Raw genomic sequence first — 17,774 nt, forward strand, 5'->3', positions numbered from 1 at the left:
ATAATGTTATGACCAACATCTTGTGCCCATTTAATCATGGCAGATTTAACCGTCTCGTCCTGAGTGTTGCATTTTAACAGCAAGTTATACATTCTTGAAAGCGTCTTTGTTTTAGGATCTAACAGTTCTGTTTCCAACTTTGATTTTTCCACCTGGAAGCCAATTTTTTTGTCTAAATTATAGGCCTCTCTTATTTGGTAATAATGAAGCCAGTCTCACACTATCTTTTAGTTTCTCAAAGCTCTGCAATTTCAATTTGTCTCCTTCCTGCTCCAAAATTTCCCAATATTTCGGCCATTTGGCCTCCATATTGAGCTTTTTCTGAGCCTTTGCCTCCATCGGTGACAACCACCTTGGGGTTTTGTTTTCAAGTAAGTCTTTATATCTTGTCCAGACATTAAACAATGCTTTCCTGACAATATGGTTTTTAAATGCTCTATGAGCTTTAACCTTGTCGTACCACAAGTATGCATGCCACCCAAAAACATTGTTGAAACCTTCTCACTTACCATTCTTTTAACTAAAAAGGCCCAGACATTATAGCAGTTCTTGATAGGGGTCTAGCTTCAGCCCTTGGTCATCTTAGTTGCCCATTTCTAGTTCTACACGGTTGAGGCATGTCACCCAGAACTGTACACAGTATTTCAAGTGGTATGACAGCATAGATTAATATGAAAGCATATGACATTGATAGACTTATTTTCAGTCATTTTCCTAGTGAATTTGCCTTTTCACAGATGCCACACACCGGGCTGCCACATTAACTGATCTATCTACCACTAACACAACCTGAGATATTCAGTGCCATGTAAGGGATAGCCCCCACACCACTGCTGGATTTGCATCTTCACAACTGTTTTTTGTTTGCTTGGGAAACTGAAAGCCAAGACTACATTTTTTTGTTGATGAGATACTCCCCCCCCCCACTAGCTAGGTCTGCCCTATCTGATGCATCAATGTAGGACTGTAGGTTAGTTTCTATCTACTTTCCTAGCTTGGAATTAGTCTAAGACTCAGACTTCCATCCTCTGCTTCTGTTACCCTCTCCCCATTTTGTAAGCATAAAAACTCAAGATGCCCTTGTTGGACTGTTTTGGTATATATTTTGCATCTGGGGAATCCTATTAGTATGAAAAAGCTGCTGCTTTATTGATGACTGTTCTGTTCAAGGAAACTGGTGCAGGGAGAGGGAAGAGACCTGCAACATAATGTGTACATCTTTGTGACTTCTCTGCCTCTTTTTTATCTCAGTCATTCACCAATAGTTGTGGAGTCGTCGTCCTCTTCTCCATAGTGCAGTCATTTTTGAGGCCTGCAGCAAAATGTGTTGTAAGGGGTGTTTCTACCCTCTTTGGGCACCAATAGTATATTTCATTGAGTTACAGAGGACTTGTATACTTCTCATTTGCCAGTTTCTCTCTTATTTTCATTTAAAATTATCATAGCCCAGCATGGGAGAAAGAGAGCTTGTAAGTGGCATGCTCCCAATCTTCTGAGAACAGTTAAAAGATTGGAGGTGTTACATCTGCGCTGGTTTTATAGTAAGCTGGCATTGCCTGGCTCAAAATGTTCAAAATGGTTTTGTCTACTTTTGTTCTGGTTTTTGGGTGAGCCCTTTCAAGCAATGAACCCTATTGTCTGCATTTTTAAAATTTTTACAGTAGATGGCAGTAGAGTAGAGTTAAAAGATACCGCAACTAGAAACTAACCACTATTCTTGTATTCAAATAAAATACAAAATGTAGCATTCTTAGTCTATAGTCTATTGCTTCACACAGACTGTAGTGATGGTATAGTTAGTACTGTAATACCAAATATTTAATATTTCAATCAATAAAATTTAGTCTTGAAATGGGAAAGCTTTGTGTGCTGTTTGCAGGCATGAACACTAGAATTTTTAAAAAAAATATTATTAGCACTTCTGAGCCATGTTTTAAAGGGGCATGATTTGTGACAACAGCTGTATAGTATACCAATGCAAGGATGTGTTAATATGTTCATTTCTGAACTATTCATAGATGTGTGTCTGCAAGACCAGGGTGTGTACATTTGCAACTCTGCACGGTATTGTAGAGCTGCAGAAGTGGCTTCATAGTTGAAGCATGTTGTGTTTCAGCTTGAAAAGTTTAGCCATCTTAAAATCAAAAGGATGTACTCCCTATTAGAATGACATTTGGCATGGGGGATCTGTCAAACTAACAAAACTTAAGTGTAATCTGATGAAGGCTTGAGTTTTGCTGCTTAAAAAATTTGCTTTGAGTTTTGATTACAACATTAGACCAGAATATATTTACTACTTGCATGGCATGGAAGTTAAGATGGGCACCATATAAGTTTCATACTGTTTTGTGCATTAGTGAATTTGTTAAGCCTTAACTGTCTCAAACTGAAGCGCTTTTAGATCCTAGAATTCCAGTTTGTACAGGCCTATGTCAAGGTTACTAAGTGGATGATACTCAGATGAGACCTAATGGCATATCGCTGAACATTGTTTATTTTTCATCTTTCAAGATTGCTGCTGAACTCTGGCCCCACAAAAACCTTTATGCAGCCAGGCCCATAAATATGCTTCATTTGGTTACTTGTAGTTTAGCATAAGTTTATATGCATGCCTAATTCTGTTACATTTGGGGTTTTATATTCTTTGTTTTTCTCAGTTGAAAATATGTTGCCATACAGAATGATCTAATCTCCTTATCTTAAACCATCAGTATACATACCTCCCCCCCATAAATGCTGTGAACACCACTCATGTGAAAGAACTCTACATTCTGAAATTTGGCTTGTTTAGACAATACTTTGCCTCCAGGAGGCAACCATTGTTTGAACAGGCTCACAAAGAAAAATCAGGTTATTACACAATTTTGTGTTTTCATCGTTAAGGAAAATTGCAAGGAAGTGAATTGTTATCTTCCTGTCTTACCTAACCCTGCTTAGCTATTTCAGGCCAGGTGTGGAGGACCTGAACTCTGTACAGATTTTGAATTGAACATGTGTTGGTGTTAGGGCCTGATGGTAGGATTCTGCTCCACCACCTCCACATTCGATCTTGCTAAATTATTCCTTCTACTCTAGTAAAGCACTCTTCTACTAACAATTTTTTAAATATATTTTTAATTCACTGTAAAGTGAATAAGAACTGCATTCTTAATATTTTTAATATTCTTAATATTTTATTGGCAACATTTATTGTAACATTTACTCTTGGGAAGTAGAAAGATATTGTTACAACCCATATTATGGTTAAGAAGAATTCAGTTTCCTAAGTCAATAGGACAGAGCATCTTCTACTATCATGGATTTGTGTGTGTTTTGATTGGCAGTTCAACAAAGAGAAGGTGGCTGCTCAATAGGACAGCATCTGGCTGACATCATGCTGACCTTGTTGCAAAAGTTTCTTAAGGGTGTAGCCAACACTGAAAACTCATGGTGTGTTTATAGACCATTTGATATGGAATAGATGCATGGAAAATGTAGACTTCCTGTTTAAACTATGAAATAAGTCAGCAGTGCAGTGCAGTGCAGTGCAGCAGCTAACGGGACTAATGCAATTCTAGGTTACATCAACAGACATATAGCATCCAGGTCATTGGAAGTAATGGTACCACTCTGTATTCTTGAAATGTCAGTTTAAGAAGGATAATGACAAACTGGAACATGTCCAGAGGAGAGTGACAAGAGTGAAAGAGCTGGAGACCATGTCCTGTGAGGAAACACTGAAAGGCGATACAATGACCATATTTGAATGACTCACACATGCATGATATTGTAATTTGTTTTACAGAGGGCAGTACCCAAATCAATTGTATCAAAAGGATTTAGGCTAAAAATTAGGAGTATCCTCTTTCTGGTATGTTCTGTTTGACAGTGGAAAAGCCTTGGAGAGGCTTTATTCCTGCAACATGATTTTTTAGATCTCTTCCAACTCTGATTCTAAATATTAAGAGTTTATCCCAGCATCATTAATCTCTTAGCACAGTCCCAAGTCTGAAAATTGTACACTTCCACACTTGCATTGTGTATTTTTGAGGATATATACTGATACAGTGGTACCTCAGGTTAAGAACTTAATTCGTTCTGGAGGTCCGTTCTTAACATGAAACTGTTCTTAACCTGAGGTACCACTTTAGCTAATGGAGCCTTCCGTTGCCACCGTGGCACCGGAGCACGATTTCTGTTCTCATCCTGAAGCAAAGTTCTTAACCTGAGGTACTATTTCTGGGTTAGCGGAGTCTGTAACCTGAAGCGCCTGTAACCTGAGGTACCACAGTATTCTGGTTTAAGCTCCATATAAGATGTATTTTACTGTTTCTGTGTTCAGGTTTGCTTTGCAGAGTTTAATTTGTTCTTTCTCTAATTTCCATAGATTATAAGCACACCACAAAGACTGACCAATTCGGGAAGTGTTCTCATTGGGTGTCCCTACACCACAGCATCAGCCATGGTCACACAGATGCATATAACTGAAGCCACTGGCTGGGTTCCAGGGTAAATAATCCGTTCTTGCATGTTCATTCTGAGTTCCATGTTTTCTTCATAAGTTAGGAATTCTACTTAATGCACCTTTTGACTTTTGTATGCAAACATGTAGCTGCTTGACTTTGGTCAAGCTTCATTAAGTTACATAATTTATATATGGGATGATAGAAATAATGGAGACTATTTGCGCAATTAAAACAAGTCCTTACTCCTTCCTTAAATTTCTGTTGTATGTATAGCATCGCACTTGCATATTAGAGAAGTATGCCAATCTGGAAGTAGGGCTAAGAAAAGGCTATTCTTTTAAAATCTAGTTTGCCAGTGTAAGTTCCATTGGTGAGCAACAAAATGGGCTGCTGTTGCATAGAGCTTTGCTCTTCATCAAGAAGTTAAGAGGTATTTTGGGCCTTACTATGCAGCTATTCTGAACGGTTTTGAAGCTGTGCTATTTAAAACATTTTAAATATTCATTGTTCATTAGAATGGCAAAGATTTTGATTTCATGCTGATAATAGTGCCACTGTATTCTGCTCTGGTCAGACCACACCTGGAGTACTGTGTCCAGTTCTGGGCACCACAATTCAAGAAGGACACTGACAAACTGGAACGTGTCCAGAGGAGGGCAACCAAAATGGTCAAAGGCCTGGAAACGATGCCTTATGAGGAACGGCTAAGGGAGCTGGGCATGTTTAGCCTGGAGAAGAGGAGGTTAAGGGGTGATATGATAGCCATGTTCAAATATATAAAAGGATGTCACATAGAGGAGGGAGAAAGGTTGTTTTCTGCTGCTCCAGAGAAGCGGACACGGAGCAATGGATCCAAACTACAAGAAAGAAGATTCCACCTAAACATTAGGAAGAACTTCCTGACAGTAAGAGCTGTTCGACAGTGGAATTTGCTGCCAAGGAGTGTGGTGGAGTCTCCTACTTTGGAGGTCTTTAAGCAGAGGCTTGACAACCATATGTCAGGAGTGCTCTGATGGTGTTTCCTGCTTGGCAGGGGGTTGGACTCGATGGCCCTTGTGGTCTCTTCCAACTCTATGATTCTATGATTCTATGATTCTAATATATATAAAGAAATTGGAAGGGGTGAACACTTTGAATTCAGCAGCTGGGCTTGGTTTATTGTGAATTTTGCTGAGTTGCTTTATCTATTTTCACTCTTTTTAGAAGCTTGTAAGATCTATATGGTGCTAGAGATAGTCTTAATTTTTGGTAACTAGAGATATGGTTGCTGTAACATCTGTTTTTGTTTGCCTAAGTTATCCAAGATCTCTTTAACTTGCAGGTATGGAATACAGGAATACATATATATATATATATATTAAAAAAACCTCTATCCTTTAGGGCACTCATTATCTTTCACCTTCACTTCTCCCAGCTAGCTAAGAAGCAGAGTAAACAACTTCAGAAAGCTATCCACTACAACCCAAAGGTCTCACTCCTGGTCAGTCACTGCCACTTTAGACCCTATGAGCATATATGTGAAATTGATATTCTTTTTGCCCCTACATGCATCAATTTTCACTTGCATACATTGAATTGCATTTGGCATTTTATTGCCCATTCAACTCAGTTTCGAGAGATCCTTCACAGCTCCTTTTTGTTATTGCCACCCGGAACAATTTCATATCATGAGCAAACTTGACTGCCTCACTGCGTACCCCTAACTAAATGATTTATGAACAAGTTAAAAAGGACAGGTCCCAATATTGATCCTTGAGGGACCCCACATTCTACATCTCTTCATTGTGAGAACTGTCCATTTATTCCTACTTTGTTTCCTGTTTCTTAACCAGAGGACTTCTCTTATTCCATGACTGGTGTGATCTTGCATCAAAAGCTTTTTAAAAGTCAAAATACATGTCAGCTGGATCACCTCTATCATATGCCTGTTGACACTCTTAAAAAAATTACAGGTTAGAGAGACAGGACTTACCCTTATAGAAGCCCCACTGGTTCCACTATGCTTGGTAATTTTGTCTTTGACAATGCTTTTCTCTGGCTTTTTGGTAGTGGATCAGTGATTTCACATTTGAGTTCTTTAAGAACTTTTGGGTGGCAGCCATCCAGATCTGGCAACCTGTCATTTTTAATTTTTTTGTCAATAATACCTCAAACTTAGTCTTTTATCTCCACTATTTGCCACAGTTCCTCACACTGTGAAAGTTAATTTCAGCACAGGGATCTGCCCTATATCTTCCACGGTGAAGATAGATGCATATAATTCATTTATCCTCTCCACAATCTCCTTATCCTACTTCAATACACCTTTAACTCTATTGTCATCCAAAGGTCCAACTGCCTTCCTAGCTGGTCTCTTGATACTAATGTATTTAAATATTTCTTGGTTCGTGGTTTTCATGTTTTTAGCAATGTGCTCCTTAATTATCTTTCGGCATCCCTTATTGTCTGTTTGTATTTATTTTGCCAAAAATTGTGTTCCTGTTCATGTCCACATTTCAACAAGACTTCCATTTTCTAAAGGAAATTTTCTTGTCTCTAATGGCTTCTTTTATGTTGCTCATTAATGGCACAGGCACCCTATTAGCCTTGGTCATATCTTTTCTTGATCTGTGGTATCTAATTTTGTGGTTTTAAATAACTCATAAGGATTTTGGAGAAATCCAACCCTCTTGACTTTCCTTTTCAACTTAATAATCATGATAACAATGAATTTTCTATACCACCTTTCATCCGAGGATCACAATATATATTTTTCTTTTTCTTTTTACCAATCCCCTCATTATCAAATGTGGCCATGTTGGATTTTCTTAGCCATTGTCCATTTACATATATATATTGAATAGGATAGCTTCAACAATATTTACATCTATACTATCTTCACCCACAATGATTTGGTAGAGAAGCCTTCCTCTTTTGTGATTTCTAGCTTATCAGATTGTATGTCCTCTTCCACAGACAAAGACCACTTCCCCCAGTGTGACCTTTCCTTCCTCCTTATAGTGATTGTATCCAAATGTTTCTGTGAAATAATAATAATAATAATAATAATAATAATAATAATAATAATAATAATAATATATTTTTACCCCATCCATCTCTGGGCGGCTCCCAACAGAATATTAAAAACACGATAAAACATCAAACAGTAAAATAGTAATCATGAGAAGGCCCATTTCTTTGTGCCACACAGTTGAGTTCTCTCGCTTATGGCACAGCTAGCGGGGCCTCTTCTAAACATCTTAGTAATCAGATAGGTCTATATATAAGAGGAAAGGTTCTCTCAGGTAAATGGTTCCCAAGTTGCTTAAGGCTCCATACGTTAATGACAGGTGCTTTAACCTGGCTTGGTAGCAAACTAGAGGCAGTGCAACCCCATCCAGAGCAGGCAAACTACCTAACACCCATTTACCCACAGTGCCTTCCAGTCAAAGATGTGGGATGGTTTCTGATAGCTGGAGCCAGTGTCCTGCTGCTGCTGCTGCTGCTGCTCTACATATGAACTTCTTCTTTTGGGCTGGTTGTGGAGGATAAGCAAGCAGAGTGCATGTGTCTGCTTGTTTGAATAACTCCCTTGCTCTAGGGGCAGGACAAGGAAAGCATGTTGGGAGGAGAAGCACTGCCAAGACCCACCTTAGCTATATAGGCCCTGCAAAGATGAAAACAGGAAAAGCAGCAGGAGAAACAGCTGCTAATCTGGTGCTGTCTGCCCAGGTCTTGAGCAGGCAACCAGCAGAGGAAAATGGTGTCATCTTCACCACTCAGGCTTTTCCTGGTTCTCGGTTTTGTTTGAGGATCAACCACTTTCACAGTTCATTGTATGGACTGAGGACCTGGTTGTTTCATCTCATTTTTTAAGAAATTGAGGAACTAATACATATAATCGGAATGCAACAAACACAATAAGAAACACAAACTTTTATACAAGCATATAACAATGTGAATGAAACCACATATCCTCTTAAAAACCTGCTTTAAGAGAGAACTAGGGCAGAGTGTGTTATGACCAGTTTGAGAACTGATGTGGCCAGTTTGTTCCTGTCCAGGTCCCTACAAGAGTTCTGCAAAAGTCAGAAAAGGGCAAGAGCTCTTCTAGAGCTACTCCAGGTACCAGCACCACAAAAGGCAGCAGAAATAATTCTCCAGCTGTTTTATCATCCAGTTCTTCTACCAGGGTTCCTTTCTTAAGAACTCTTGGGACTATCAAAATTTCTCTTCCATTGGCCTTCTTCCCTACGGAGAAGTTATTGCCCATTTTTCCTAATAAGATGCTCATTTAGTATGTCCAGGAAGGCCTGCTGATCAGCCCCCATTCCCCAGCAAGGTTTCAGGTTCCTCAGCTAGAGCTCAGGAAGATGATCAGGGAATGAAGTTGAACAGAAACAACATTTCTCATCCCAGCAAAACTCTTACAACTGAATGTCACCCATTGGTTTTATTTCTATAAATTCATCTAAATAAAATCAACTGTTTAACCAAGGAATCACTTAGTGGTGTACACTGAATAATTCGAAACAATCAATGTACAAATAAATTCCAATTTATTTAAGTCTAGTCAAGTTGCATTCCCCTAGGGGCAATTACAACTATTACAAATTATGCTCAATATATTTGACTAGCTTTAAAAATGAATAAAGCAAGTACTTAAAATATTTAGAATAGGTATAACTTGTGCTATGAAACATTAGTACAGCCTAAAATCCATATTTTGATATGTGCTTTTTTTAATGTTTACAGGGATAGAAAACGAACTCAAGACTTTATGGAATCAGATTTTTCGGAAAGGTTTGTATCACTGCTGCATCCTGAATATGCTGACCTTTGAACTTGTTAGCAAGATTTCATTTCCATCTCCCTGAAATAGTTCAGTTTACTATAATAGACCAAATAATATTGTCCTTTGTTGTACTTGCACACCTATTCTAACAGATTGTCTGGCTCGAACTAATAACTATCCGGTTGTTTATATAACTTGCAAAATATTTGGAAATGCAGTTTTGTAGAGGTGATAAGATCTATCATTGACTTTTGGTGAGAAAAATCTAGTTAAATCGCCATGTGTTTTTCTGCAGGCACAATTCCGGTAAACGTACTTCAGTGCTTTATCAGTCACTTCAGGGCTACACTTGTAAGACTTTATAGCAATTGAATTTTACTACTTGTATATAGGAAGTGAAAGTGAAGTTAGTGACGGTAAAAAAAAATATGTTAGAGTCATAGTAGAGCATATGCTTTTCATGTCAAAAGGTCCCAGGTTCAGTTCCCACCATCTCTACTAGCAAGTCTACTAAGCCTCTGCCTGAGCCTATGTGACTATATGGAAACTTCAGGTGCAGGGGCAGTATTGCACTGAATACTGGCTGCTGGGGGGCTGTACAGTAGTGATAGGCTACTGACCTCATGCTCTGCCTGTTGCCTTCACAGTCTAACTAGTTACTAACAGGAGCAAAGTTCTGAACTATATGTACTTTTGATCTGACCCCACAAGGTTTTCTTTGCCGCCGCAAGTAAAAAATGGCAAATACACAATTTGATTCTATTATATGTGAGTTGTAAGCAAGTATACCATTGTAGAATTTCCCAAAAACATAGAATCATATCCCCAGAAGAAAAACATGATCTTGAAATGCATTGGAACAAATTATTTGATTTGCTGCTGGTTTTTTGGTTTGAAAATGATTACATTTCAGAGTAGGTTCTTCTGCACTTCCAAAATTCTAGTAAACTAGCTAGATGGTTTAATGTACTGTATAATCTTTGCAAAGAACACATTCATAACGTAAACACAAAGCAGTATCTTGCAAGAAAGAGAATGAAATTAAAATTGCATGGCTGATTCTAGCATTATAAATTATTTATCATATTCTCCCAAATAAACATTTTTTCCAGATACTGCACCTTCCAGCAAACAGATAGTGCTTAGCATGAAAAATCTGTGATTGGTCTTTGTTGTCAAACTTAAGATTTGAATTTTTCTTCATCACAGTAAAAGAAGCAGAAAAGGAGATAAAAATGGAAAGGGTTTGAGACATTTTTCAATGAAAGTATGTGAAAAGGTCCAGCATAAAGGAACAACATCTTATAATGAAGTTGCAGATGAGCTGGTATCGGATTTTACAAACTCTAATGGCCACTTAGCTACAGATTCAGTAAGTAGAAAGTAACATTCATACACATCTAATATTTTGCAACCCACTTGTTCCTCTATAATCAAATTAAAATATTATGTGTAAACTATTAAGGGCTTGAGGAGACCAGTGCTCTTTCCACCCCACCCTCAATTTTCTTCCCTACCCCACTTTTGCTGAAACACTTACCAATCTATGCCTCAGCTATTTTCAGTCATAGATTGACATAATAAACTTGTACAGTCTGTCCAGCTTCAGTTTCCTTTAGAGCTGTCTGTCTGTCTCTCTCTGATTCAATTGCTGTCAACATTCTGTAAGCCCTGGGACCTCACATGTGCTTGTTAGCCCATTTTCAGCTTTTTAATCCCTCCTCTCTCTCCCCTACACCTGCCCCATGAATTTACAAACTTGTATACTTTTGCAGTTCTTGTGACTCTTCGAAGTAGATGGGAACCATTCCCTTATTTTGGAGCAATCCTATTTTAGCTTTAGACTAGCTGCTGTTGTGAAATCTTACCATTAGGAAATTGTGATTGTGAAATCTCATGGTCCAAGGGTGAGTAGAGGAGCGCTCCTCTCGCCACCCATGATTGCCCTGCCAGGTTCAAGGAGCAGAGTGGCTGCAGCTCTGCAATACCTGTGAGCGGGGGAGACATGATTGTATGGGGAGTGATGATGCAGGTGGCAGTGAGGTGGCGGGAGATGTAGCCACCTTTTGGAAGCTTCTGCTGAGCCCAAATTAAAAAAGTATGAGCAGATATAGAAAGGGGAAGAATGCAGCAGTCACGTATTTAAACTGCTTTAATATTCAACATCAGTTGACGTGTTAGCTTTCTCAATTTTTCATGGTTTAGTCTAGCAATCTATAGATTAAAACATATGTTTTATTGCCCTTTCAGTCTGTTCAAATGTTGCCTTATATTTTTAATAAAAAAGACATGCTTATAACGTGGCATTTTCAAAGATTCAGTACTCTAATAATTCTGTAATCAAACTTGCAAATGTTGTTCTTACGGCTAATTAGGTAATTAATTGGACCTCTCTTGGCCCCTGTTCAGCTTTGGATATAATCAAGGCAACTTTTTGCATGATATTTTTCCTATTTTGTATACTTTTTTCAATTATGTAGTTACTTCTGAGCATGTAAATACTTAAAGAGACAATATTCACATTAATTTATATAAGCCTTTTCCACATTCCTGTGGAAGAATATGAGATATGTATGTGATTGGGAAGGAGAACCACCACTGGTTTGATATTGTATATATCTTGGTTTTCTACAAGCTTTGCCCGTAAATATTAGTTATAGTGTTCACATTAATGTCCTGCCTGCAGTGAAACCTTTATATGCATTTTAAAATGATTTAATACTGTTTTTCATACCTGTAGTGAGCTGATGATATATTTAACAGTATTGCATTTTAAATAGGTTTATGATCAGAAGAATATTAGGCGGAGAGTTTATGATGCCCTCAATGTATTGATGGCGATGAACATTATTTCAAAGGAGAAAAAAGAAATCAAATGGATAGGTCTTCCTACAAACTCGGCTCAAGAATGTCAAAACCTTGAGGTGAGTGAGGGGTGTAAAATTTATATTGGCAAACATTGTATTTTCTGTGTATAAATTGGAGACGCATGAATTCTACTTTAAGTAGAGTGATTCTGTATAAATTATGAGTATGAGTGCTATCTGTGTGGGCCCCACACCAACCCAAAAAATGTAGAAGTTTATTAATCTTCACATACTGTTTTTATAGATGTATAATAAAATCTTAGTCTTAAGAAATATACTGTAAACTGCTCTGGGATATTAATTTTAGGGCAGCTTTAAAAGGAAACTAAACAATAAACAGTAACTTCAAAATATAATAGTTTTTATACCGAAGTCCCAATCAGAATTGCAGTGTTCTGGTTAGCTGCCCCATGTTAAAGTATTGTCTCATTTTTAACTTAAACTTTGCTGACTTCCCTACTTGATTGATGCAGCACGAAAGGTTCTGATGGCATCTGAAGCGCATCTGACGATTTTGCAATGTATGTCCTATATGCTGCAATTCAGGTTCCCTAAAACAGTCATGAAGCAGTTTCACCTTGGCCCAGAGGAAAAGACACTTCTGTGTATTTATCTACTGTTTTGTAACTTTCTTTTCATATTCGTATTTAAGATAGAGAAACAACGGCGTATAGAACGTATAAAACAGAAGAGAGCTCAGCTGCAAGAACTTATACTTCAGGTATATTTTTCAAATGTATGATATCACTTAAATCCATTGGGGGGATGGTCAGCTAACTCACAGTAGGCTTGTTGAAATTAATGGACCTAACTTAGTCATGTTCATTAAATTCAGCCAGTCTACTCTGAGTAAAACTTTGTTGAATGCACTGCATGTTGTTTACTAGTGTTAAGTGGTGTGGTTTTAAAATATACATATATATAAAAGTAAGCATCCTTAAACTAGCAGAGTGCATACTTCCATGTTTCCTTCAGCTGTAAACTAAAATAAGTTTGCCTTTTGAAAAGCAGCCTGTCTCCTAATACAGCAAATAAATGTTCAGAGGAATCTGTGACAAACCAGTATGAACACAGAAGTCATTCCCTGTCTAGCATCACAGAAAATCAGTGACATTTTCTGATTTAACCTACATTTAACCTACATTTGTTTATCAAAATCTGCAGTAATACTAAAATTTAAGCTTCCCAATGCTTCATCTAATACTAAAACAATTCTCATTTTCTGACACAATAATCTAGGACAGGTTTTGTTATGTGTTTTAAAATTTGATAATTTTCATTTCCTTCTACAGCAAATTGCTTTCAAAAATTTGGTACAAAGAAATCAACAAAACGAACAACAGACTCAGGGTGCTCCAGCTTTAAATTCTACAATACAACTGCCTTTTCTAGTAATAAACACAAGCAAAAGTACCGTCATAGATTGCAGCATCTCTCCTGACAAGTGAGTGTGATATGAAAGTACATGCTGTAGTGTTGAGTGCTTTGTAGTAAGCCTAAGAAACTTTTTTTCTAAATAAAAAAAAATCAATTTGCCACCTGATTTTACCCATTTCTCTCCCAATTCATGTTGAGTTTTTTATGTTTGGTCCGCCTGATGAAACATTTTGATATTGTATAGGATTTGACCTGCTAAGATGTTGTTATCATTATATTGGTATTTGTGATTATTTTTGAAATAAAGATTTTAATTTTTTTTTAAATAGTACATTTTCCCCTTTCACTTTGTTTTTGGCTGTTGGTTATGCTGGCCAGAAGGCACCACCACACTTACGGTGGTAAGCAGAATTGTTGACGCCTGGTTTTATATTCAAATTTGTGTTATAAAAACTTTCATAATAAAGCTGGCTAACAACAAAATATCTTGTTTCTGGAACAGCTTCTCTAGTAGCAGTAGCAATTATAAGCTGTCCTATAAGTTATTTTTACCAATTTTATACGGCTAAAGAACCTAAGTAGGGATGAAATACACTTAAAATGCATTTGGTGGGCAGGAAGGGGGGCACTGAATTTGAGTGAGGAGTCTGTAGATGACCTTTAAAATCCATTTGGTTTAGTACAAGAAAAGATTTTGGCTTAAGCAAGATTTCCCCTCAACTTTGAATCTGTTTAATGAGGGGGAAAAGTTTATGGACTCCTATTGCCTCGCATGGAAAAAGTGTTTTTAATTGGGGAAATATAATAATTTGTACCCTGCTGAGATGGCAGTTGACCAGATGCAATCAGAAGCACTTTCTGTACCTAGTTATGTTTTAAATATAGCTTTGACTCATGAAGTAATCCTGCAAGTGTAATTGTATTTGGGCACTTATTAACATATAATTTAGAAAATGCATCTAAGCTGCACTAGGAAATCTCACTCATTTTTTCCCTCTTACAGATTTGAATACCTTTTTAATTTTGATAGCACTTTTGAGATCCATGATGACACTGAAGTATTAAAGCGAATGGGAATGTCACTTGGCCTAGAGACAGGCAAATGCTCATCAGCAGACCTAAGAGCTGCTAAATCACTAGTGCCTAAAGCTTTAGAAAGCTATGTCACAGGTAAGGCTGTGGTTTTTGCATGTTGCTGATTAAATGCAAATCCTCACCATCGTGAAGAATTTCTAATGATGTCAGACTGCATGAAGATGGCAATACTGAGTGATTTATGAAAGTTGGCAGTATTGTACAAACTAAATCACAGGTTTAAAAGTAGTCATCTGCAACTAGAGATTCCAGAACTTGTAAATAAACCAAAGTGCTTGAATGGTGTACTATTCAAAGTAGTGCCATTAATAATTCCTGCTGTCACCCTGCTATTTAAAACTAAGGGAGTGTCTACATATTTTTAAAGTCCGGTGAAAAAGTATGCTGCACAGTTTCAGTAATGGTATCTAGCAAATGTATTGACGATCAAGGGGCTGATTCTGGCTACAGAATCTCTCTTAGTGGAACGATATTTGAAGTGGCTTGCTACACACAGTCACAAAATAGTTAAGCTAAAGAACCACTTTAAACAATTTGTGACATAGGTAGAGCAGATTATGTTATACTTTAAACCAGCCTTCTCCAATCTGATGCCCTCAAGATATTGTTGAACTACAATTTGCTTTGCTAAGAGGCAGCAGGCACACCAAATAAGGAATATTATTGTTGTCACCAAGCCTTCTTTAAACACAAAATAGGTTGCTGCCGAAAAGGTGCCTGGTGCTCATCACCCTGAAAGTGACAGGCTTTCCTTCTTTGAAAGGAGGACTGTAGAGCACAGAGGGAGTAATGTGAGTATATGTGAGCTACTCTTGGAAGCTGCTCTCCTCCCCCTGCATGCTGTTCTGGGCTTTTCCTCGAAACCCCCCTAAGCCGAATTTTGCAGCTTGTTGGGAGGAGAGTGGGAGAAAACCCCATTGTGCAAGTGGCTTCCACTGATGGGGTGAATCCCAACCCATTGTGTCCCCAGAGAAATTTCCCTTGTTTAGTGAATATAACCACCTTTTTTAAACTAACATATACATAATTTTTTAGAGTAACACAAAACATATTTTAAAGCTGCAAATGGCAAATCTTGTGTTTTGTCTTTGTATTCAGTGATAGTTTCAATATTTCTTAGGCCTTCTGATTGTCCTTATGAACCAGGAGCAATATGGGGATTTTTTTTTTATCCTTCCCTACGCAAACTGCTATTTCAAAGGATTCCTATCTGTTCTCTTAATCATAACATAATTACGCAATGTAAAGTTGTGGCTAGATCTGTCTAATCTGCATAGTTACAGAAATCAGAGGCCTGTACAAACAAAGTAGCTGATTTAAATGTGTGTTGTACAAATTTTCAGGGAGAGGATCACAGTGAGATTCTTACTGCTTTCTGAACAGCCTCTACTTGTTTTGTTAAACCTAATCTGTTCTTTCTTTCAAGGACTGCAAGGTAGTAAAATGTTTAAAATAAGCATTTGTGTTCATATTCTTATGGCTCATTAATAACAAAAAATGGTGTTGTGTGCATTCCTCTTTAAAAGTTATTCGCTAATGATATCCTGCTCTTGATGTTCTGAGCCTCTAGGTCTTGCATCTTTGAACATAGAGAAGCAAGCTTCCAACTTTGATCACACCTAAACAGGATTTCCAGTATCCCAAATGGCAACTTTATTCTGACAGTCAATGAGCTATTGTATTGTTTAAACTAAAGCACCAAATTGAACATGGAAAAATGGGATGTTGTAGAGTTTGCTTATACCAAAATCCCATAAGTAGAGCAGTAATATTGCAATGATTTCATTATCTGGAGCTCTATATTCAAGGGTATAAATACTTCAATTGAGCACTTATATTTCCTCATGGATGCTGAATAAACTTGAGATGTTGAATGCTGGATAGTTGAACTTGCCTCTATTGTATTTCTCCTACCTTCACTGTACTATCTAGAAAGGGTTAATGAGTGAACAAGCTAAAATAATCTCTTAGTTCCATCTGTCTGAGTGTATAGAGGGCCTTGTCTTCTGCTTTAAAATTTCCTGAGCTAAAAATAATGCCAGCTTTAATTTACCACTGGTACCATTTTACCAGTGTACCTGAAAGATTAACTTGCCCTCTTGTTGAAACAGCCAAAGTACACTAGACCCATGCAAATAGTCCAATGTGCTGGCACTTCAAAGACTCTCCAGATAATTTGCTACACTAGATCTATGATGTCATTTTGCATTTAAAGGGATTTTCCTTAGATAATTAGGGGAGGCATTAATTCAAATAGTCACCCAGCTTGTTGTATTTTTAAGTTGACCAGTCAATATTTTTGTTCTCTAAAATGCTCTGGGTGATTCAGCCTTTCCAGGTTGAAGTTTGTTTTTACCATGCAAGCACTATCAATCTAGAAAGCCAGCTTGCATATGTTTTTGATAGGCTTAAAGATATCCCCTCCCCCCAAAAAAATTGCCTAGCATGTGGGACACACCACTAATATGATAACATGGGAAACAGAACAGAAAGCCGGGGGGGAAAGGTGTGCAATAAACTCAGATCATCAAACTCCTGTTTGCAAGATTCAGGCATTCCTACTTGGCCATAACAGAGAGAAGCTGGTGCCAATTCTTACTAGAAATAGACCACAAAATAACAACTAGCTTTTTATATAACGTGTAGCTAATTACTTACTTTATCCCCTCAAATACTGTTTTTCTGAGACATTTTAATACATATTGCCTTTGTAAGCATATATGTGTTTCATACTGGTAACATACCAAGTACTCTACAGAAAATAGACATGTATGTCTCTGCTCCCATTGCCAGTCCCTAAACTCTCTCACACAACATGAGAAAAGGATTAGATGGTGCTAGGGAAGAGACTGAGCCACATGTATCCCTTCAACTTCAAAAGGCTTGGTGGAATCAGTTCAATGACTGCAGAATAGACTAAAAGGTGAAATTTTCAGGATTCCAGACATGTAGCTTGGTGCATGGACATGCCTCAAGAGAATAAAAAAGTATGTTCCTGTACAGGAAAAGTATTGACCATTTGTTGTTTCATGTTTACTCCACATACATGTTATGTGTTGAGTTGTAATTGACTAAATGCTTTCTTTTAGATATGTCTACAGGAATTTACTGCTTGAACCAGGGGCTAGTTTTAAATTCAGCTCAAGCAGGTTCTGCTTTGGCCACAGCTGGGAATACTGCTCTTTTTAAGTCAAGGTAAGTAAGTGGGACGCATGT

The 17,774-nt window shown here is 37.6% G+C and overlaps 1 protein-coding gene across 6 annotated transcripts in view; it reads left to right on the forward strand.

The window, feature by feature from the left end:
- The window catches only part of TFDP2 (transcription factor Dp-2), a 39,229-nt gene that overhangs the window by 15,019 nt on the left and 6,436 nt on the right, over nt 1–17,774 (forward strand). For all 6 annotated transcript variants that reach the window (XM_081190538.1, XM_081190540.1, XM_081190543.1 and 3 more), the window contains 8 exons: nt 4,367–4,488; nt 9,180–9,227; nt 10,429–10,591; nt 12,000–12,143; nt 12,739–12,807; nt 13,379–13,530; nt 14,467–14,633; nt 17,648–17,753. In XM_081190538.1, coding sequence (XP_081046664.1) covers nt 4,367–4,488; nt 9,180–9,227; nt 10,429–10,591; nt 12,000–12,143; nt 12,739–12,807; nt 13,379–13,530; nt 14,467–14,633; nt 17,648–17,753 — 971 coding nt within the window. The remainder of the gene's footprint in view (nt 1–4,366; nt 4,489–9,179; nt 9,228–10,428; nt 10,592–11,999; nt 12,144–12,738; nt 12,808–13,378; nt 13,531–14,466; nt 14,634–17,647; nt 17,754–17,774) is intronic.

The sequence above is a fragment of the Podarcis bocagei genome, assembly GCF_964188305.1.
Source record: "Podarcis bocagei genome assembly, chromosome: 4".
In the NCBI taxonomy this organism is placed as follows: Eukaryota; Metazoa; Chordata; class Lepidosauria; order Squamata; family Lacertidae; genus Podarcis; species Podarcis bocagei.